General features: G+C 39.6%; 1 protein-coding gene across 1 annotated transcript; it reads left to right on the forward strand.

The window, feature by feature from the left end:
- The first annotated feature begins 776 nt into the window (after positions 1-776).
- Positions 777-23,566, forward strand: LOC108672069 (glucose dehydrogenase [FAD, quinone]-like). Its single transcript, XM_018159685.2, has 13 exons — positions 777-1,399; positions 2,033-2,238; positions 2,874-3,063; positions 4,427-4,561; positions 10,328-10,449; positions 11,919-11,975; positions 12,211-12,324; positions 12,563-12,716; positions 16,117-16,250; positions 16,763-16,940; positions 17,936-18,006; positions 18,630-18,781; positions 22,528-23,566. Exons 1-13 carry the CDS (start codon positions 1,336-1,338, stop codon positions 22,679-22,681), a joined length of 1,731 nt encoding a protein of 576 aa, XP_018015174.2. The 5' UTR covers positions 777-1,335; the 3' UTR covers positions 22,682-23,566.
- The last annotated feature ends 805 nt before the right edge of the window (positions 23,567-24,371 follow it).

The following is a 24,371-nucleotide window of genomic DNA, read 5'->3' on the forward strand; positions in this document are numbered from 1 at the left end:
ATGACCCTGTACACTTATAGATTTGCATTTAATTCATCACCCCTATTTTCAAGTTGTTCCGGACTCCTCACGTCGTCCTGCATGCGGTGGCGAAATTCCTGCGAAATATAGCCCGACATCTCACCCAATTTAACTCCCTAAAAATAATATAATGATTATAGATATGCATTTTAGAAAGTTCACCGTGTGCGGTTCTCAAATGAAATTATTAATAACAATTTCCTTAAAAAATACCTACGAGCTTCACTATAGTTTTTGCACAATGTTTATGCCCTCTGAATAAATGCGATGACATCTGCCTCCTGGAGAAACCAATAGTTTACAGCGGTATCCATGATTTTGATAAACGTATATGTTAAATTGAATAATTTTTTTGAATAACCTCGTTATTCGATGCTGCATAATCTTACCATAATATATAATATAGATCAAATATCTGGCAGAGGTAATATACCGAAATAATCGGTATTGTATTTGTACGCTTTCGCATAGGCCAAAATATATGGATTGCCTGTCACCAACGAGGGCATTCAAATGCGCTATAAAATATACAATGGATTACCTGTCGAACTCCACATTTTCTTGGGAAAGTTAATCCCTGAAATTTGAGAATCCTTTAATCGAAAGACCTTCTCAGCAATAATAAATCTCCAACGAAAGTTAATTATGATAAAAAGACCCAGTCATATTTTATTAAGATTAATTTAATCATATATCATCATACATCACTGTAATTTTTAGTTTTTTAATATAATCAGACGACATTTTTTAATATAATCCCAATAATGATTTACCATTTTAAAACTAACAGGAGTAACGTTCAGATGTTAACAACACTCTACATTAAAGCTTGCTGCAGATACGCCCTCGAAGAACCAAATATGCATTTCCCACGTCGGCTTCAAAAACATTCCACGAGAAAATAGCACACCAGAAAATAGCAAATGAAGAAGCTATCTGCATGAAACACTTAGGGGCGTTCGAGACTTCATTATGCATTCAAAGTTTACATCGGTAATATCATTGACAAGATAGCAAGATAGTTCGTAAACTTACTTGTAGACAAATTAACCAATTAATGTCAAAAAATGTTGTATCAACAAAGCCAATAGTTTTATCCAGCTGTGATTTATGTGTAAAAATTCTTGATTCCGCTAATTGTGAACTCACGTTTTCAATATTCCAAAGCGCCTTAATTTCTTAAAATATTCTTTATACAATCTCTCTTAAATAGTCAAGTTTTTCAGTTTATATGAATACAAATCTACTTTTTACATTCACAATGGCCGACTCACAGCTTGAAATAATCACGTCTTTTGGTGCGGGCGCCTTGGGATGCGTGTTAGCATCTCGCCTCTCGGAGACCTGGGGCCATACTTTCAAAACTTGCTAAGTGAACGTAAGTACTTACTATACAAAAATAATGAATATTGAATTTAAATTTTAAAAGAAGATGACTGATTTTCCGACTTCAGTTATTAACCATAACCATCTTCAACGAATCAGGAAAATAAGAAAGGATTTGCTACTAGAAACTGAACAGGCTTTATTTAAGTTCAAAGGATGGATCAACGGCTGGCTCGGTCATCCATGGCTGGCCATGAACATCACACGGTACACGCCTGCAAGTAAACAAACCCAAATTTGAGAATTGGTTGAATACAGTACATGGCTAATTAATATCAGTGTTCAACAAAAAATCGGCGGAATTCACAAATTATAAACGGTCCAGTCCTAAAGGATCATCCAATTTTGAACAATTGGCTTGGAGCAAGGTAAGCAGGTTCTGGCCAAGAATCAAGCCTCACCTCTGACGTGCAACCGATATTTTTATCTTCAAGCTCTGATTATTAAATAAAATATCACTCGACTTCCATGTAAATTATCCCGTCAGTTGGTACGGGCGCCGCGGGATGCGCGGTAGCGTCTCGCCTCTCGGAGACCAGCGCGAGCGTGCAACTGATAGTTGTGTCTTCGACCTATGATTATTAAATAAAATATCACTCGACTTCCATGTAAATTATCCCGTCAGTTGGTGCGGGCGCCGCGGGATGCGTGGTAGCGTCGCGCCTCTCGGAGACCAGCGCCCGCGTGCTGCTGCTGGAGGAAGGGCCGTCGGCTACACCGGAGACCGCCATACCCAGACTGGCGATCCTGCCGTACGTCACAAACACGGGCCACTTCCGCAGAGTGAAAGGCATCTCACGGGGAAACTCTTTGTTAGGAGTTGAAAACCAGGTAGAATATCAGCCTTACATTAAAGAGGTAAATTTATTAGCAGTATAACAGGAGCGCAAACGAATTACTCGTAATATTAGTGGAGGTCCAAGATTTCGATGCAAAGGACAAACTGAAATGCATCCAGATAAATGTAATTTTAAACTCTGAAAATGAAACGATTTAATAGTATCTGATGATTTTTGGAAAATATTTCGTAAGTTGATCGTAAAATCTCATGCTCACACACATTTTACTAATCCTAACACATTTGATGTGTTTGGATTTTAGACTATGATGTCTTTGGGCTTTAATAGAAATTTTCTATTGATCAATGAAAGTATGAATAAATTACGAAAATGTCTACAATATTTAACGTACACAAAATAAAAATAGACGAAAAACTAGAAACAATTGGAGGCCGTTCCGTGATTCTTGGGCTGTCATGTGAACATTGGATTCAGAATATCCGGCATTTTACTCCTACATGCTGGTAATTGTTCTTTTTTCCCTGTCTACAGCGAGATGAATTTATTAAAAAAATTGAATCCATTATTTTATTTAGTAGTTACACAGTGCAAATAAACTTTTTATTGAATAATCATTACAATTAATTGATTTATTTGTTACACGCTGTGTTATACGCTTTCGAGCAGACCATCTCAATGATCGTCCCGCGCGTGATGGGCGGGGGGACGACCGTCAACGGCGCGCTCTACGTCCGCGGCGCCAAACTCGACTACGATAACTGGAGCGCCCTCGGCAACCCGGGCTGGGACCATGCGTCGCTCCTGCCTTATTTTAAAAAATCTGAGGACTTCAGAGGGACGATTACTGAGCATACGGGTAAGTCTTCTAGTTCTTCAGAGGGGCAGTCACTGAGCATACGGGTGAGTCTTCCAGTTCACCAGAGGGGCAGTCACTTAGCATGCGGGTGAGTCTTCTAGTTCTTCAAAAAAACAGTCACTGAACACTCGGGTGAGTCTTCCAGTTCACCAGGGGGCAGTCATTGAACACTCGGGTGAGTCTTTTAGTTCACCAGAGTGGCAGTCACTTAGCATTCGGGCGATTCTTCCAATACTTCAGAGGGACAGTCACTGGACACTTGGGTGAGTCTTCTAGTTCTTCAGAGGGACACTCATTGCGCACTCGGTTGAGTCTTCTAGTTCTTCAGAGGGACAGTCACTGAGCACTCGGGTGAGTCTTCTAGTTCTTCAGAGGGACAGTCACTGAGCACTCGGGTGAGTCTCCAGCTCTTGCAGTTCTCGGGTGAGTCTTAAGTTAGTTTGTTGCATGCTGCAACAAACTATGCACTTTGAAGAGTCGCACGATATTGATTGAAGATGGTAGATAAAGGCAATAAATTTTTGCAAAACATAAATATTTTGCTTGAACATTGAAGGCATGAGAATCAGACGAGCAGAATCTAAGTTATCTTACGGCAAATTTTGCACCCATTTTCGTCGTTTATACAAAACATTTCTCTAAATAAGTGAATCAAGTAAATTGACTTTACATGAATGAAGTTTCTAGTTAATTTTACCAAAACCTGGGCCCACTGATGAATTAAAGTTCAACGTTAGTAGTGCAAATTTTGAAATTAAATATTCTGAAGCACGTACCCGCAACTACGGCTATTCGCGGCATTCTTATTTTTGCAACGAATACCTTGGCAACGCTACAAACCAATGCAATATTACTTCAAAGCTGTTAGTTAAAATTCTTCCTCAATTAATGCTCCGTAGAAAGTAATTGATTTAGATCTGAGAAATCACAAAATTCATTTGATCAATCCTGGCCTTAGATTAATTCGTGGACGCCTTCAAAGCAACCTGACGGGTTTGATTTGAAGCCTCATGCTCGGTATAGTGGCTATGGTTTGGCGTTCAGCAGTGTAAGATCCATTCAACCTAGTATGAAGTAGTGACGCTCACTTCAAACCAGTAACGATACATGCACATGAAAATGAAATTATCAAATTCATTGAGTTTCTAATTGACAGCCATAGAAGAATTTATTAACTTTTATTTTGTTTATCTAGTGAGGTGCTTGAGAGATTACATACTTTGTTCATATTAGCCATTTTCAAAAACAATGAAATGCATTAGTCATTTTCACCTCAACGGTTCAGTTCTTTGTCTTAACTGACTACTAATATACTAGGTTTATGGGCTGGAAATTTATTAGTATTTCTATTTGCATCACTAAGACGCATACCACGGCAAAGGCGGGCCACTGACTGTCGACACCACAGACGACGTCAGAGAGATGAAAGAAATCATCCGTCCCGTCGCTGCTGAGCTGGGACTCGACATCATAGATCCCAACGGTCCTAATAATATAGGTAATAAGGATAAATTTTAATTCCAACATTGCCGAGGTTTTGCCTGTGATTAAGAATTCATAATTTAAATATGGACCCCTCTCTTAAGTGACCAGTGTTACTTCATAGGATACTGTGACCTTGAAGAGTTGCTTGTTCATCGCAGATGTACTCTAGTGCAATAAACATGGAAACAATTTTTGACAAACCTTGCTAAATAAGATAATCTAAGTAGTAAACAGTGAAGAGAAGCTAAGTAAGTTTGAAACTTTAAATTAATTCTTTTTTGTGCATACTTTGCTTCATTGTTGAACAGATTGTTGAACAGTTTACTGTTTCTGAAAGATGTGTTCATACGATTTGTGAAAGATGCTTTCATTCGGAGTCCGAAAGATGTGTTCATACGGTTTCTGAAAGATGCGTTCATACGGTTTCTGAAAGATGTGTCCATACGGTTTCTGAAAAAGGTGTTCATAAGGTTTGTGAAAGTTGTATTCACACGGTTTCTGAAAGATTTGTTATACGATTTCTGAAAGAAGTGTTCATACACTTTTCTGTAAGAAGTATTAATGCGGTTTCTGAAAGTATTCACGAGTAAAATTAATATAATCATTAATGTAATTAATGTAATCCGAACAGAATTTCACAACCCAGTTTCAAGCATCAAAGTGAGTGTGTGATCTGCACTGAAACCATTCACGAGTTGTCGCAGCATTTAAATGTTGCATTTAAAAATCTAGTAAAGCGGAATTGATATGATTATTATATAAACGGTTCACCTAAATTTTACCGAATAATTCCCCAGAATTTCTGAATTTGAATTTAAATCCTGTTATATTTATTATAAATAATCTCAAGTAAAGTCATTACGATCAGTTTAAAACAATCCCCGCATTACTTATCACTGATTCATCAAATATTGGTACTGACTAGTGAATTTCCGTTTGTATCTACATGAAACTAATGCACAAAAATAATGCCGACATTGGCACAACTTTAAAAGAAAATAAATATTGAATATTTTGAACCATTTTCGTGGATTTGTTGCGTCCTGACAGGATGTCGAGAATTAGATGAATTTTAAATGATGCGATTTGATATGAGATTAGAATTTGTGTATTAAAATTTTCAAGTTCAAATTTGTGCAGAATTATAACGCATAACAACTTCTGTTTGAGAGGAATCTTAAATATGCAGGTCTACGTTTGTGTGTGTTGGCAAACTGGCGATGTAGAGATATGAGGAGTTATCAGAATGCGTATCTACGATCCTTATCGTGTCGGTATATTATCTGTCACAAACATTTTATTATATAGTGAGTAAAGGCTTGGGTCAAAATTTAAATATCGAGTATAAATTTTCAATTTAAAATATTCTCATTTCTTTGTGCACATTTTGATACGAAAGTCAAGCGAAACTTCTGTGTTCTGTATAAAATGGGGGTTTGAAGAGGTTTCATTATTATCATTCATTTGACTTGAAATTCATAACGGTGATCGGGATGATTGGACTTTTACAATGTTGGACACTTCAAGTGGGATCATATGTGTTAAAATTTGGTAACTTCTAATGCGGTTATTTTTATTCTATTGTGACAATTTGTCAGGTATTAACCGTTGGCGCACACCCATAACCTTTATTTCAGCATCAATATGGCATCAATATGTCGTTTGTTTATACACCTTCAGTGTACAGCGCTCCCGCTTTACGTTCTCGTGAGACTTGACTATACCAGTTTCATATGAATGCAAGCACTGCGTTATGAAAGAATGTGGGGATAAATACAACGTGAGCGAAATAAATCTTCAGTCAGCCATGAATGTTCGGCAAACAGACATATCCAGTACAGCCTCCTCAATTTCCCACCCCCCCTCCCTACCAGCCTTACCTCCTCCCCCTCCCGTTCCCCCTACCCCCCATTCCCACATTGCTCCCAACCACACCATGAACCTTCTGGATTTAAAGATCGGTTTGCCATCATCTTTTCCAACTTTACCCTCCTCCCAAGGAGCCTTTGTACCCTCAGGCAGACCACGAGTTAAAAAAATGTATGCTGGAAACACCTTCAAAAGAATTGTGAATACGGGAAGAACGGTGAAGGATACACATTCTCACACCATAGAATGTGTAATAAATTCTTTGATTGTGGAAGCGATTATCCCAGAGGGTGCAAAAAAGGTAAGGATTGCCTCTTCTATCATCCTACGCTGTGCTGGAGTATCATGAACAGAGAGGACTGTACCAGAAAAAACTGTTGTTTCCACCACATCAAATCAAGAAAACAAAGTGGAGAAAACGGCAATAGAGCGAGAACCAATGGTATGCCCTCACAGCAAATGGAGATGCCCACCGCACAGCCCGCCCCTCGCGCTCAGGAAAGACAGAGCAACGCTGAGAGAAGCACCGTTGGAAGGAGCGGTGATGTACGAGGTGGAAATGAACGGAGTCAATGGTGAAGGACAGACGATTTAGCTAGCCCACTGAGAAGCCGATGTGCACGGGGCAGAGAAGCACGTGTGGAGCAAGATATTACCCTCAGTGCCTTTTTAGACATGACGGACCAAATGCAATATTAATTGGAAATGATGCAGCTCCAGATAAAGGAGCTGCTGGACCAGGGACGCCTGGCAGATCGGTGTAGCTGCAGGTTAGAACACCAAGAAGGGAAGAGTCTGGCATCCTGCTGGCCAACATCGAGGGACTCTTCCCACAAAGAGCGCGCCACAAGATTGGCGTGCTGAGAGAGATGGCCGACGAGGGTGGAATCTTTATGATTGCGCTAACGGAGTCGCTCCTAAGGAAGGATATCCTGGATGCAGAAATTGCAATGGGAGGATTTCAACATTATCGAGCGGACCGAATTGGAGGGAGGAAGAAGGGAGGAGAAATCGTTTACCTTAGAACTCCCTCGCAAGAAGCACGGTGGAATTGAGATCGAAATCTGGAAACTCTGATCGGTTAGTTGAAAACGTACTACTCCACATAAAAAAATTGACCTCTGAGTAGCCATAGTCTATAGGCCGTCTGCTTGCCCATCGGAAATTTTCAACAAAGCCCTGGATGAAATAGAAACCAGGGTGGCTGGACTGGGTGAACCAGCCCCCAGCCTGATAATGGGGGGAGACTTCAATCTCCCACGTATCCGATGGACAAGTCTGGGCGACGTAGAGGAGAAGTCGAAAAGCCAAACTATTGAAGTTCTCTGCCGAACACTTGCTCAGTCAGCAGGTACGGTTGCCGACAAGGGAACGAAATATCCTTGATCTCTTCTTTACTGATAATGAAAGAATTGTGGTTGACGTTTGGGTTGAGGAAACCTCACTGTCAGACCACCGCCCGGTGAGGGTGGTTACGACAATTGAACTGATACCCAACCCAGGGCTATACCCAAAAATGGACTGGCATTCCTTAACTTTCACCATCGAAGAACGGATTGAGAGGCAATATGGAATAAACTTGACGAAACTGAGTGGAGAGAAGAGTTTCACGATATGAATGCAGAGGAAATTTATACAAAACTTTGTGAGAAATTAGCACAGGTATGTGTGCGTCATACCCCGTTTAGCATACATTAGCATAAACCGTCATACCCCTTTGGGTCCCGTTTTCTCATACCCTGAGAAAAACGGGACCCAAAGTCCGCAGCATTCCGGGAGACCGACGAATTCTTTTGAGAAAACGCACACGTTTGAGTAAACAAATAGCTGAATCCACTAGTGATTTGTGGAGACAGAGACTAGTAGATTTACACAATGAAATTGAACTCAGGTTGCACGACTCCCATAGGATAGAAGAACAAGCTGCTGAAGAAAGAGTAGTGGAGGTAATCAGAGAAAACCCGAATTACTTTTTTCAAATACGCCCAGTCCAAGGCTAAAATAAAGACGCCTGTGGGCCCGCTGAAGGATAACGATGTCCTTGTCGGAGACCAGGGTATGTGTGAGTTACTGGGATCGCAGTTTGAATCAGTCTTCAGTAACCCCCGCTACTCAAGGGAGGCGGAAGGGGTTTGGTGAACATTGAGTTTGGGCCAGAAGATTTGGAAATAAGTATTAAAGAATGGGCGACGTTCTCAGAACCAGGACCGGATGGAATTCCGGCAGTGCTGCTGAAGAAGTGTGTTGGAGCACTGAAGGTTCCGCTCACAATGCTCTGGAAAGCCTCGATGATGGAGGGAATTATTCCTGAAGGCCTAAAAGTAGGACTGATAACGCCAATCCACAAAGGAGGTGCGAGAGACAGACCCCAAAATTACAGACCTGTGACCTTGCCTCAGATGTGATCAAGGTTTTTGAGAAGGTAGTGGTCAGGAGGCTTATCCGGTATATGGAAGAGGCTGACCTGTATAATAAAAGACAACATTGTTTCCGGCGTAATCGTTCCTGTTTGTCGCAGTTACTCTAGCACCATCACCGTCTAGTGGCCCAGGTGGAAAAGGGAACTGACGTGGACGTGGTATACCTGGACTTCGCTAAAGCTTTTGACAAAGTTGACCATGGGGTGTTCTCTAGAAAGCTGAGGCTGTTGGGAGTAGGAGGAAGCCTGTTGAGGTGGATGAGTGCTGATGAAGATCACAGATGACCTAGATTGCGAGAGGTTACAGGATGATCTATCGTCAATCTACGATTAGGCCCTAGTGAACAATATGCAGTTCAAAGGCACAAAGTTCGAAGTAATGAGATATAGAGTCCGCACAGAGATCGGGATGCCACATCGCTACCTGGCATCAGATGGCACAGAAATTGAGGAGAAGCAACTAGTTCGAGATCTCGGAGTGTTGATGAGTACTGAAGCCAGGTTCGATGCCCATATCGAGGAAATAGTCGCGCGCAGCCGGCAACGGATGGGGTGAATATGGCGGACTTTTCGAACGAGAGAAGCAACACCAATGATTACACTCTTCAGAGCCCCCGTGCTCCCCAATCTTGAGTATTGCTGCCAACTTTGGCCGCCACTCAAGGCGGGTGCGGTGCGAAAACTAGAGGCAGTGCAGAGGACCTTCACGCACAGAATCAGCGGCATGAGGGAGCTGAACCTGAACTACTGTGAAAGGCTGAAACACTTGGGGCTGTACTCACTGGAGAGTAGAAGAGAAAGGTATATCATACTGTTCACTTGGAAGATGATAACCGGACTGGCTCCCAACTTTGAGAGTGAGACCTCCAGAATAGTGACACGTTACAATGAAAGGAGGGGGAGACTGTGCGAGGTTCCCCCATTTAATAACCGAGCCGCGGCCAGAGTACAGACTCTTCGTGAGGGATCACTGTCAGTGGTAGGACCGAGGCTCTTTAATGCCTTGCCAAAAGAGCTGAGAGGATGGGAGTTCACCCTTGCAACAGTCAAGAGACGACTGGACAATTGGTTGAGAAAGATCCCGGATTGTCCAGTAATGGGAAACTACCCTCAGCAAGTGACAAGCAACAGCATCTTGCATCAGCTGGCCCAAAGGAGGGCAAATAGACGGAACACGTCCAACGTTACATCCGGGACCCGAGGGCGGGGTGACCTGCCCAGCGATGACTCGGAGACGGAGGACGACGAAGGCGGCGCATCAGCGTGACCGTGGACTACGAAGTCTTAAACTAAACTCATCACAAGACCAAATAACATGATGGATTCATCGTCATAAGATAGAAATATGGCCCCTAAACAGAACAAGGAATTTTGCAGTAGTTGTTACTTTTTAATTTCTTTACTATTTCAACGGAAATAAAGTAAATAATTCGATTTCTAAAGATTAAGTCTGAGTTTAAAATGCTGTGTTTATTTACAAACAATTCTCAGGGTTTGCGCCGGTGCACAACGCAATAAGAAGCGGTGTAAGAGCTTCGGCGTCAGAAGCATTCTTGAAGCCAGTCATGCGCCGACCTAACCTACACATTCTAACTGGAGCCCGGGTTGACAAAGTAAGGCAAATGAACATAAATGAAAATTTTTATTAAAAGCCAGATAAATTTCCCACATTTATTAGCCAGATATTATTTCCACATTTATTCCACATTGCTATAACATTTTTTTCCACATTTTGTTGTTCATGGATTCTTTGCGCAAACGATTCTTAGCGGTCGACCTAGAAAAATACACTTGTACCTACTATGATGAATATTGCGATTGCTCTACATGTTGAGATTTCACCGAATGCAACTGATATCGACGCCGTAAATCCGTCAAAATCAAAGATGCAATTCAGATTTGACTGATAGAACAAAAAGTGAAATTCGAACATTTGACAATAAATCTCGAATCGCGAAACATCCACTACTGCATGTCAGTCACTCCTTTGGAAATAGATAGATTTCTTGGCGGAAGAAATTCAAAGTATAGAGGGAATAAGTTATGTTTAGCTTTTAACGCATCTGAGCCCTAAAAAATTCGGGGATCCGTGGTCAATTGAGAAAATAATTCACATCGAATAATGATTGAAGGAGAGAAGTCGCTATCACAATTGCTTGTCCGTTGATAATACTCATCCACTGAGGTCTTCCATGATCTGGGATTCATAAATATCGACAATGTAAAATTATAATTACTTAGGTTCTTGCACTAAGAGGTCGATTGCTTCCCAGCCTTGATTTTTATGTGTGTGATGGTGGCTGTTGCCGCTCTCGTCGTTCGCAATCTTGTAGCCTTCGTACCTGATGCAGTACTATTAAAAATAGTCAAGATTTCAGTATTCCTTCAGCCAATCACTAAAAGCTTATCAAGATACAACCATCAATTATATGCACGGAATCGCCCGCTATGATTTCTCAAGCCTTGCAACCTAAACATTTATCTCGCGGACAATATTATTGGTTGTGGTATTCAAGCCCACAATTTTTTATTAGGAAGTAATGATTGATTGGAAAAGTCTATAATTTTGGCATTCTAAAAATTGCGGCCTGCATGCAGCGTAGAATCATACCAGCTGTTGTTCATTGACTGCGCAAACAAAATGCTATTTCGAAGCACGCTTATGTCCCGAAAAACGTTCTAAAGATTAAAATCAAACATTTAATTGGTCACAAATTCATGATCTAGGATCAGTGAGGTAGTCAGGTGGTTAAGATTGGCAAGATTAGGGTAGAGAGTTATGGGCTCGAGACCCAACTAGCTTTAGAAAATTTGCCACATCGTGATAGAGTCCGCACTGTCAAGGCTCAGCCAAAAAAAAATAAAAAAATTTAACGCTGGCAACACTATTGTACAGTTATCATATCATGACGATATTAAGTTCGATCGCTTCAACAAATAACAAACAAATCAAAAGCTAAATTTTAATTTGCGTTCTTTGATTAGGCGTGCGTCGTTCTGATGTAGGTTTAACATGACAGCACGATGGATCAGAAATAGCATTCAGGTCGAACAATCTAATTCACTTGTTATTTCTGAGCAGATCCTCTTCAACAAGAATAAAAAAGCAACGGGGGTGCAATACACTTTCAGAGGGAAGGTAATTATATAAGCGAACTGCTTTAAATAATCTCTATGTACGATTAAGAAATATTGTTCTTTATTTTATTTCAACTCATTCTTTACTTGGTATCTCCCATAGTTGCGTTCGATCGTAGTCAAAAGTTATGATTAAAGTAAGCATAAAAACTCAAATTTTTTAAAGTTACATTGCCTTTAGTTTAATTCTGTAATATTTTCCTTGTTAAACTTGAAAGTGGCATCTTTGTATCCAGACTCGCATTGTGAACGCTCGAAAGGAAGTGATCATCAGCGCAGGCGCTGTTATGACCCCAAAGCTTCTAATTCATTCCGGCATTGGGCCAAGAAAACAACTTGAAAAGTTAGGGGTAAGTGAAGTACAATTTATGACTTAAATGAATATCAAATTTCAAATTATGTCCAGTCATCTAGCATTAACAAACAACAACTTGAAAGTAAACTTCTATTTTGTTAATAATTGCGGCAATGGGTCGAGAAATTACTTCTCATTCGTTTTCCTGTCATAAAACATTTTTTTTTAAATATAGGTCTAAATTTGACAATTATGTTCGAATTGATAAAATCCTGCTCATTTAAAAATCACAGATTCCTGTAGTAGCCCTGGCAGAAGGTGTCGGGCAAAACCTGGGCACTCACGTAACCATTCCACTGTACTGGAAGATAAAACCCGGCCTCTGGTTCTCGACAAAGGATTTTTTAAGCCCTCATAACATCGTGACTTACATTAAGAAGCAAACAGGTATACATAATCAACAGATATCTGCTCATTTGTTTTCAAGCCTCGGTCAGCGCAGACTTAGGATAAATTGGTTCATAATGCTTATTTGCTGAATGAATATTATCTCTTTGATATTCCTGCATGCAAGACTGAGTAGAAAGTTTTTAATTGATCAAACATTAAATTGCCCAAGTGCATTTACTGGTCATTTCAATACTGCACTAAATTTATTTACGTTGATCAATTGGGCTTCACTTTCATTTTAATTGCCAGGAATTTAAAAGTAAAGAAAATAGCCAAAAAGTTCACCATTTCTTATAAGAGAAAACGTTTCGGAATCCAGCTCCATCGTCAGTTCAAAACCTAGAACACAGGTACAAACAATTAGTCGCCTAAAATTCACATTCAAACAATTCACCTAAACTTGAGGACATTAGAACTAAAATCGAAGATAAAAGAAATAAAAATGAGATAACATATAGAGAAAGTACTATCTATTTACAATTTGTAGAGGATAGGAACTGAATGCAGCATTTCAACTGGGTTTCTGTTTGAAAATATACAATGATTCTAAAATTCGTAGGTCAGAAATACCGGTTGTGGAGGCTAAAACTCTAAAATCACTATTGGACACCGGGACGTTGCACTGCTCGGCATGAATACGTGCTGAATGAGGGGGATGCGCAAGTATGTTTCCTGTTCTATAACTCCTGCCCCTATGCTCTACAAGCCTAGTTTAAAAATTGCGCGATGTCATACCGACATACGCAGATGCGCACTGCGCACAACTATATTGATAAACTAGGGATGATCGCATAAGAACAGGGAGAGGATCTTTGTACTTGAAAAACGAGCTAATTTTGAAATTGTTCACTAGCAATACATTAAGATTTACATTTGGGAGGTATTTAGAGAATAGATCTTTCAACTCCTTTGCCATCGTCTCAGATGCGGGGCCAAAGTAAGGAAAAGAGCAATAAACACGATTCCTATCGTCACGTTCGGGAACCACCTCAGCATATTGTTTAGACAAGAATTTCTTAATTTGAGTATACACAAATTGTGAAGGAAACCCGTTCAGTGAGAACATACTGCGCAAATATTCAAATTCAGTGTGCATGCTATGGGAAGTAGAGCAAATTCGGAAACTGCGGTTTAATAATGTTTGAATCCCATTTAATTTGAAACGAAAAGAACAGAAGCTAAACAATCTGGTGCTTAAGCCGATAAACATTGATTTTCTGTACACAGATGTCTGGAAACAGCCATCGGATTTTATGAACTTGCAATCAAGAAAGCATAAACTATTGTTGGATTCAAGCTCCATAGTAAATTTGATGGATTTGTGTTGCCGATTAAGATAATCAAAGAAACGGCCCACATGAGAGGGATGTTTGAAAATTAAAAATGAATCATCTACATATCGGTTGTAGAAAATTGGCTTAAAATCAATAGGACAATTTGCCAGCCATGTAGCCTCGTGATAACACATGAAAATATTAGCCAAGGTATGGCCGAGAGGAAGACCCATGCCTAGACCGTCAATTTGCCTATAAAATTTGCCGGCAAATACAAAAACAGAGTTCAAAACTGATAATTCGAAAAGAGATTTTAAAAAGTTGCGGTTCAGACCCATGACAAGTTCATTGACACCTTTAAACGAAGAATATAGGCAAATATCAATAGTTTCAGAAAGAGGTATGTTAGTGAACAAATTTTCTACATCAAATGAAGCCATAGTCAAGCCCTGAACATTATTGTAACTCTTCAAGCGGTCCACAAACATGTAAGTATTGTCTACCGTAATTTGATTGGTGGTAAGACAGCTCAAAATTGGAACCAGAAATTTAGCAAGTTTGAAGCTAGGAGTATGTAAGCAGCAAAAATTGGGCGAAATTGAAAATTTGAAGCGAAATCGGGTTTATGAATTTTTGGCAAGCCATATAATCATTCAGCCGTACGTATTCATGCCGAGCAGCGCAACGTCCCGGTGTCCAATAGTGATTTTAGAGTTTTAGCCTCCACAACCGGTGTTTCTGTCCTACGAATTTTAGAATCATTGTATATTTTCAAACAGAAACCCAGTTTAAATGCTGCATTCAGTTCCTATCCTCTACAAATTGTAAATAGATAGTACAAAAGAATTAAAACGCTATCTTTAATACTTTTTACTTTGTGATTTTTTTAAAAGAGTAAGTTCCCACGCCGCACCCTGTACTTTCTCTATATGTTATCTCATTTTTATTTCTGTTATCTTCGATTTTAGTTATAATGTCCTCAAGTTTAGGTGAATTGTTTGAATGTGAATTTTAGGCTACTAATTGTTTGTATCTGTGTTCTAGGTTTTGAACTGACGATGGAGCTGGACTCCGAAACGTTTTCTTTTATAAGAAACGGTGACCTTTTTGGCTATTTTCTTTATTTTTACATTCCTGGTAAATTTGCGACTTAAGCAGCCAAGTGATTTTAATACTTATATCATTTTAATTGCAAATTGTAAAAGAAACTCGAGGCCATATATCCATTAAATTCGAGGCCATACATTAACATTAAATTGCCTATGTGCATTTTCTGGTCATTTTGATACTGCATTGAATTTATTTACGTTGATCTATTGGGCTTCACTTTCATTTAGTTGAAAATTGTAAAAGACACTCGATGCCATACATGCGCCAAACTGAAGTTGTTGTTTACGAATAACAACAAAGATTACTTGTTGAGGACTTTCATGATCAACCCTTCGGTCTCTACACGATGTGCTACGACATTTTAATCAGGCGGCAGGGTTTCTTCGGTTAAATATTCCGCCACTACCAATGTTTTTTTATTAAATTAATTTGCACTCACTATGCTGTATTGCATTATCAAAAAATCTGAACAGTTGATTCCTGGTTTTCAATAGTAAAATTTAGCCATCATTTCTGATCAACGAAAACTCGTGGCGAAAATGCCAACGCGATCCTTATTTGGACGAAAACCACTAAGTTTAAACAATACTTATCAAAAGAAAAAATATTGCCATATTCCCTCCTGGCAAAACCCCATTCAAAAAGCGAATAATATTCGGCACCGTGGACAAAGTTCCGCGCCGTCTCTATAAGTTCTTGCATGGTGCAGGCCAGCCTAGAAAACAATTAAATTAAATAAACGATTAAACATGAAAACATTTGTATTAACGACCGCATTTTCTTCATAGATGAACATTCTGTTAAGACAAAACGCACTCGAAAAAGCGCCTGTATTTTATTTGATGTTTTTGGTGATTCTGCTCCACAATTATGTAATGACTTTATAAATACAATTTGAAATTATACAAATATCTATGTGTATTCCCCATTGATAATGATAGGAATTTTTTAGGCTGAACGTGGCTAATCGGCAGCAGTTCTATCATTAATTTTCTTCTCATCACACCACTTAGGCTTCTATTCTACGCCGATGGGTCCCACGATGCACACGTACCTCAATGTCGGCGGAAGTAACCCTCGTCGCCCCGACGTTGATCTGTACATGGGGCTTCAAATTGGCGTAAAGCTTCCATTCTACACACGTGAGGTTAGACGACAGATTTTCCTAGATATAATGTTATGTCGGCATAAGTGATTTGTCCCGGTAATTGGAAACGTATAGTTGCTATTATGTGTCACTTCTACATGATACATTTATTTATACATGTTCTTCAAATGGTTCTGCATATGGCTTTCAATATTGTGTTGATTAATAGTGCTAAAGTCAGATTGCATGAACATCCGTAACAAACGCGGTATTATGATCTCTAAAGACTAAATATGATGTTATGTCGTGATAAGTGATTTGTCCCGATAATTGGCAATTTATACTTGCTTTTATGTGTCACTTTTGCGTGATGCATTTATTTATACATGTTTTTCACATGGTTCTGCATATGGCTTTCAATATTGTGTTTATGTCTTGATTAATAATGCTAAGGTCAGATTTCATGAGCATCCGTAACAAACGCGGTGTCATGAAAAATGAGGAAATCTATCTATTGAGATGTCAAAGTCAAACTAACACTGCGGTCTAGTAATACTTTCTGACCTTTTTAGATTAATTCCCAAATTGCCGGTCCGCTTCTCAACGAGCCCGTCCTTTTCGCGACGGATATGCTATGTCGCCCAAAAAGTAAAGGATACATAGCGATCACATCGAAAAACCCCGTCGAATTACCTGTCGTTCACTACAATGTCTACGAACATCCCGACGACATTAAACTGCACCTGAAAGGTTTGGTTTGGTTAGGTTAGGTTAGGTTAGGTTAAGTTAGGATAGTGATAGTGAGATGTATATCAAAAATTTTCAGCTGTGCGTGTTGAAATGAACCTAAACAGCTTGAATGAAAATCTATACTCTGAAGGAATTGAACTGTCGAACTGATGATATTCAAAAGGTGGTAACCAAGGGGAAAACATAATGAGGTAAAACTTTTGAATTGTTTTAGTTTTTATTTAAAATTACTACATGAACTTATTTAAAAAAAACTCGAATTACTGTTACGCAGAAGCGCACAAGTTCAATGCATTTTTTTTGTTTAGTTATACGATTGTAACTCAATTGCATGACGATTCGCTAAGAAATTAAAATATACAGGAACCAAGTAGGAAAGCTGGACGCCGCTTATTTAAATTTCAATACTGTATGTACTTTTTAACAATATTTTCGCGTTTTAAATGCGCTAGTTTTATTTCGGCGTTTTAGGACATTTTATAATACAGACGTTAGCCAAAATTAAGACTGAAATAAAGTTATGAATTTGGTTCGATTCATGCAGAAAACAAATAATTCAAATTCTACGTATTTAAGGAAATAGCGAAGATACGAACAGTCGGGCATGAGCCGTTAACGGATTGGAATGTTGTAATCAGATATGCTCTTATACCAACAATTTTCAGAGGGAACACAGTATATAAGGAACCTTATAAAATTTCCTGAGTGGCAGGATTCTACTTTATTTATCGCCTCGTCGCACGGTTAATGCAGCTATAGGATATGTTTTATACGCCGGCTTGAATTTATTCACGACCGCTTTGGTCCCGAAATGGAAGACACCTCGTACTCGCTGATAGACTGAAACCTTATGCATAAAAATTATATAATCGAACAATAAAAATATTTTCATCACCATCCGTATATGTAGCTGCGCCAAGATAGGACATCTTTTGCCACAACTTGGACATGCAAATGAGAATGGTCTGACCTAATTTTGTTTTATTTTTCTTTAGGTGTTGAAGAATTGAGACGCATCATGGACTCTGAAGCCATCAGGAAAATACGAGTGGCACAGCCGGATTTGGTATGTCAATGAGAACGAGAATATGAATTCATTGCCACTCCTGGCATTATTTTTTTATCTATAATTTATTTTAACATTTCTTTTCGTTAGTGGTTTACTTTCTATTAGTATGCCAACTGTTCGAATGATTATTGTTATTCCTACGCTCTCTTCGTATTACATTATAGTATTAGTACCCCTGACAGTTGTTGAGTTAGGCAACTCTATAGCCTCGTTTTAAAACTTACCTAAGAAAGAGGTATAAAAGAAAAAAAAAATCTATTTCACCAGCACTTTTGCGTATACATATGACATTTAAAGGTAAATATCCTGAGTAAAGTTTGAAAGAAATTAGAATGATGTAGCATCATTAGTTGTTGCAGACGCTGAAGGCGTGTGCGCATTTAGATGAATATACTCTGATGAATGTAAGCGTGGATATCGCCGATACTTTGATGAATGTTTGCGTGGATATATTTTTAAAACGAGGGTACAAATAATGAACGCAAACATGGAAAATTTTGCGGGAATCAGCTAGTATCTATACTATCTAAAGTATGCTAGTATGCTATCTAAATATATTTTAACGAGCTTTCACTGCAATATTTCAATGAATTTGAACTCATAATTATTTTATTTCGCAGACGTTGAAGGCGTGCGCGCATTTAGGCAACAACACCGACGGCTACTGGGAGTGCTACGCCCGCCACATGACGATATTCAACGAGCACTTCTGCTGCACCGCAAAAATGGCACCGCCGACCGACCCAATGGGCGTTGTGTCTTCCAGGCTCAGGTGAATCAGTAGAATATTAAGGGGAGCGTCTAGGTCCAAAGGTCGATATTTTGGCTTTTCCTGTTTTTAGGCTCATCTTAAAGCTTACTTTCTGACGCATCGAACGGTACTAGAACCATCTCTGTACGTTGATTTATGCATTCGCAACAGATCCCGTATGGGGGGGAGGTGTCCGGGCCCCTTCAGTAAAGTTAAGGCTGAAATTACCCGGCCGAGCACCATAAAGAGGATCGTCTGATGTAAAGCGGCCAATTATGACATTCTCCAGTACCTATACTCATCCTAAAGCTTACTTTCTGCCGCATCGAACGGTACTAGAACCATCTCTGTACGTTGATTTTTGCGTTCACGACAGATCCCGTGAGGGGGGAAGGGGGTGGGGGGCCTTCAGTAATTCCAAAGGGGGAAATTAACTATAAAATGTGCTCTTCACTCGGCTAGAGCTTGTAACCTCACAGACAGCACGCGAGATGGTGTTCATTTAGTGGCTCCATGCGCCGATGACTTACTTTGAAGTGAATTGATGCTAACTTTCGGTATCTACGTTACGTGCCTTTACGTTACGTGCCTTTACGTGCTGAAAGCTGAAAACCTTTCCCACAGCAATCCCATCCACACCTACAGTTTTGAAGCTGCATCAATGAGACATATATTGGAAAGGAAAGATCTACAAATGCCATTTCGTCGTTTTTTTCAATTTCGTTATAGTTCGGATTTTATTTTGCAAAAAGTGGGGGAGGGCGGGGATAAAATCGAAAAATTTCGAAAAGTATCGGAAAAAATGCTCCCACACCCACAAAAATAAGAAATCCAAAAACCCGCTAAGTGACGTATCTAGATATGGTCTTTACGCATCGAATGATATATGTCTCGATGTTGTAGCTTAAAAACCCTAGGAGGAGATAGGATTTCTAAAGGTCCCCCTTTTTTGCCGTTTTCTAGGAATTTCGCGTTTTCTTTCATTTTTTCGAAAAATTCACACGAGAAAAAGTCTTTGAATTCCGTTTTGCATACGTGTACCAAATTTCGCTTCGATCCGTCTGTAAATAACCGAGATAAAGTTGTCCCTAGACGCTCCCCTTAAACTAATATCTAATAGGAAATTATCTGGGCTTGACCTCTTCTACCTCCGTGCAAGTGTTCAGGGAAGTTCACGCTCACTTTAACGAAACGCCTTCCTACCGGCTGTGAGTTTAGCAGCTGCTTATGTTACATGCCACTGCACCTCTGTACAAGCACAGAACAAAAATTTTAACATTCACGCAGTTGATACAGTACATCACTGAAATAGCACAAAACATGGTCCACACTCAGATCGCACGACCCAAAGTATTTAACTCATTCATCTTCCCTACAAATACCGCAAGTTTAAAAGCGCCACATTAGCTGCACTCGGTTTTTCGCCTCATTCATTGTACGAATGAAAGACAACTCCAAATCAACAGCTACAGAAGGGCAATGGAGGGCGGAGGAAGAATAGTGGTCATCTATTTCTTGTCGTTCTTCGTCGGCCCGGTGTAGGACTCTGCCACACCCAACATAGTCACGCCACACACATGCTACTTAATATTCCTATAGTATTCATTGATCCGAATTTCTTTTATGTGAATGTAGAATGACAATAAAATTCATTTTTCTGCTTATTATATAACAAGAATATAACCCTTTTTTCCGTAATGTACGATGTTGAGTTTCGTACGTACGCCGTGCTTTTCTATGCACGTTTTAGGCGTATCTAATTAGTTATTAACTACATGAGGCAGGTTCTGGTGCCTTGACTTAAATGAGGATAAATGAAGCACGAGTTAAGTACAGATTAGATACTTATACTTAGTGAGAATATATCGGCTTACAGTTTAGGATAATCAGATTATAAGTTGGAGCTTTAACACTGATGTCTTCGGTGTCCAGTTGAAGTATGGATAAGTATAGAGTGTTACTTCTACTCTGACATTAACTTAGGGTTACTGTCCTATTGGATACGGACAGGAGTAAGGGCTTACACACGACTGTTCTCGGCCCAAGACTGAAGTTTCCGCGTCTGGGCAGAGCTCATATAACTGCGGCTATTTGACGTCACCAAGAGCATGACGTGATAAACAGGAAAGGCTAATACAAGGAAATGCTCATGAACATATCGCATGTGAAGGATATCATCTTTCAACAAGGAAGACATCAATCAGGAAATATCCAGGGACGAATGGTATCAACATTGTCACCTGACAGTAAAACTCTGCACAAGCTTATCAAAGTCTCAACAAATCCAATCTCGCCTTTCAAACTAACCAAAACTCATCTCAAAGCATTCAGCAGCCACGTCATTATAAGCAAGCATTTTGCTGCTCCATTCATTATGCATTTTCCCTCTTCCATTCTGCGTCACTTTTTTGTTATCCCCAAAATTTCAAGTGTAACCGTGTTTAGAATCGCATTCTCCAACAAAATTAAGGTACCGCCTAGGCTTCTGACCAGGGCCTATACTTTCAAAATTCGCTAAGTGAACGTAAGCACTTACGCTCTATTTTCTTGTCTATGATTGGTGGATTTTGCTTCAAAGGCCATCAATGATTGGCTGATGAACTTACGATCTCTTAACTTTTTTTGAAAGTATGGGCCCAGGAGTCGCTACATTCGGCTTATTCACTGTATCCTCGTAAGTTATTCACTGTATCCTCGGCCAGCCAGTTTATATCAGTTCCTTTCCGACTCTTTAGTCGCATGAGATTAGGAGTGTTGTCCGTGTCCAGACATACCGAGATAGTAAGCTGCACAGTTGCTGCATCTTAAACCCTGAGTCGATGCGGACGTACGAGTAGAACGACTGATTTACATACCCCCCGAGTCCTATAGACGGCATATGTTGCAGATTCGAGCTAGCATCTATATTTGGTTAGGGAGAAACAGTATATTTACGTCGTTTTATTTCAGTTCATTAGTTTCTTATTTGTAGTGGATGATGCAGTAACAGGCCACACTTATGCACATCCTTTCCCCCGTAAAGGCTCTCAGGCAATTCGCCTTCCCCACTATTTATATAAGCGCCGGGGGACTGTAGTGCGTACCGCACATCTGCCCTCTGTTGGGCAAGCTGATGTAATGCTGTTGACATCATCCTGCTAGTAGTGGGGCAGTAGCGAACAATCAAGCATTGTTTTCGGGAACGTGTCCATTCGTGTCTTGGAGATCACACCTGCACAAACGCGAACGTAACCAAGTACTCGCAAAAACAGGCACATACACGTAGAAACATAGACACAAACAATGTCACATTCAAATCGTTAGTTGCAATGGATGGACAATGGTACACATAATATTTACATAATGGGTATATTAAAAAACATCGGCTTGCACAGCAAATCATTCCTTCTGCAATTCTCATCCCCTAACTATTCTAGCTGCAGCAAGTTTTGACTTCTTAAGACTTAATATCGAAAAGTAATTATTTTGGAACTTCATCACCTAGCGAGCTGGGACTGTCAATTCATTATGCACTTAGAACCTTCAACGGTTACTTTTGTAATTTATTTTACCTTCTCTTCTTTCTGATCACTTTTTGCAACTTATTCATTTTCATCCGTTTCAAAGTGGGTCCGCAAACTCAAGCAAAATGCTTAAATAGTTAATACACAGTGCGGTAAGTACTATTATATTTCATCGGTAAAAGAATAGTGTATGCCTCAACATATTTTACTGCATCAAGGAATGTGCTACAAATAAACTTATTCAATACCTTCCTTCACCTTCAGTGTGCGGGGAGTGTCGGGCCTTCGTGTCGTGGACGCCTCGGTGATGCCGGAGGTGGTCTCCACCAACACCATGGCCACCGTTTACGTCATTGCCGAGAAAGCCTCCGACATCATCAAGCAAGATTGGGGATATCTAACAAAGGAACAAGTTTAAAAATACTAAACCAAAAACTTGCCCCAAAATGAAGCTTCTTTTATTATAACGAAAGTATCAAAAATTACTGCATCCATATACCTGAGCCCTCAATTAGAGGTGATAGAATCTAGCGGGAATCGCAACTGAAAACCATGCTGCGCAATCGATTTATTGAGAATAACCGAAATATTTTAATTTGATCGTAATAAATTTGTGATAAAGAAGATTTCTCATTCTCATAATGCTGTGGTAGCATCAACTCAAACTCACCTGAATGCAATATCTGTGGCAACACTGTAGGTATATATGACCTTTCACCATTTTGATTTCCAGTCATGCATACTGACGAAGGATTAGGAAAAGTCCAATGCAATTGTCCCAAAAACTTTTACACGCTTTGATTGACTTTAATAATTGACGACTCGCAATCATTTAAACCAAACAATGAAACACATAAATTTCTTATTTTGAACTTTGGAATTGTGGAAGTCGACATTAATCTGCTAGAGAAGGATATTAGACTTCTTAAACGATCGACTTTCGAGTCAAATTGCTTCGTAGCGCGCAATATAATGTAAAATATAGGCAAAGCGGAAAATGTAGAAAACTTTTTAATGCCAACTGTACAACGTAGCACAGGAACGCCAGCATGTAACAATTATTAATGAGCGAAACAGTGCCGCGTTGTTTATGACTTCTGAATAATTAAATCTGGTAAATTCCCTTGATCACATGTTACTTATTTAATTTTTTTGTCGTGTTGTGTGAATCTATTTCAAAATCAAATGGCATCTCTGCTTCCAGGTACGTAAGATTGATTGAATATGCTGTCTGTAATTGCCCAACGTCTCCATACCATTATAAAATTATATTTTTTTACTATCAATAACAAGGATATGCATATTACAGTGTATCATTTTGCCCACTTTCCCTTTTTCATTAATGATAAGGATAAGCTGCGCTCTTTTGAATTCGATAATACACAATAATAGTTTCAAAATTATAAGTTAAACTACATTAACGAGCCTGGGAAAGTAAGTAGCTTCATTGTGCTTTAGAGAAAAATATCAGGAAAAAGATAACAGCATCTAAAACAACGAAAATTTTAAATCATAAATTCTAGTCCCGTTTCATAAAATGTTCTCTCAAGTCATGAACCTATCAAATAAGAAATAATACATAAAATTAAATTAATGCATATTAATACGACCTACATTAAAAATTAGTGATTGTAAAAACGTTTAGTTTCCTTAGTTTCCTTAGTATTTGTTTGGGACGTAGCAGTCCCAGGCCACGATGGATCGCCGCCTCTGATTATCGTTCATCCGCCCTCATTTGGGCCACCTGATGCACGATGCTGTTGCTTGCTTCTCGCCGCTGGTAGTGTTGCAGGGGAGGTCGATCTGGGATTGTGCCCAGGAACACGTCCAGTTGTCTCGTGAAGGTCTCCAGGGTGAACTCCCCCTCTCTTATATCCCTTCGTAGGGCGTTGAACAGCCTTGTGGCCCTGTCACGGAAAGTGATCCTTCCCGCAGGGATTGAAATCGGACTGCGGATCTGTTACGTAGGGGGGAGGATCTTGCACAATCTCCCTCTTCTCTCGTTGTGATATGTCTTAATCCTGAAGGTCTCGCTTTCGAAGTTTGGCACCATTCCGGTTATCATTTTCCATGTGTACAGAATGACATACCTCTCCCGTCTCCTCTGC

Source organism: Hyalella azteca, unplaced genomic scaffold (assembly GCF_000764305.2).
Source record: "Hyalella azteca isolate HAZT.00-mixed unplaced genomic scaffold, Hazt_2.0.2 contig3816, whole genome shotgun sequence".
NCBI lineage: Eukaryota > Metazoa > Arthropoda > Malacostraca > Amphipoda > Hyalellidae > Hyalella > Hyalella azteca.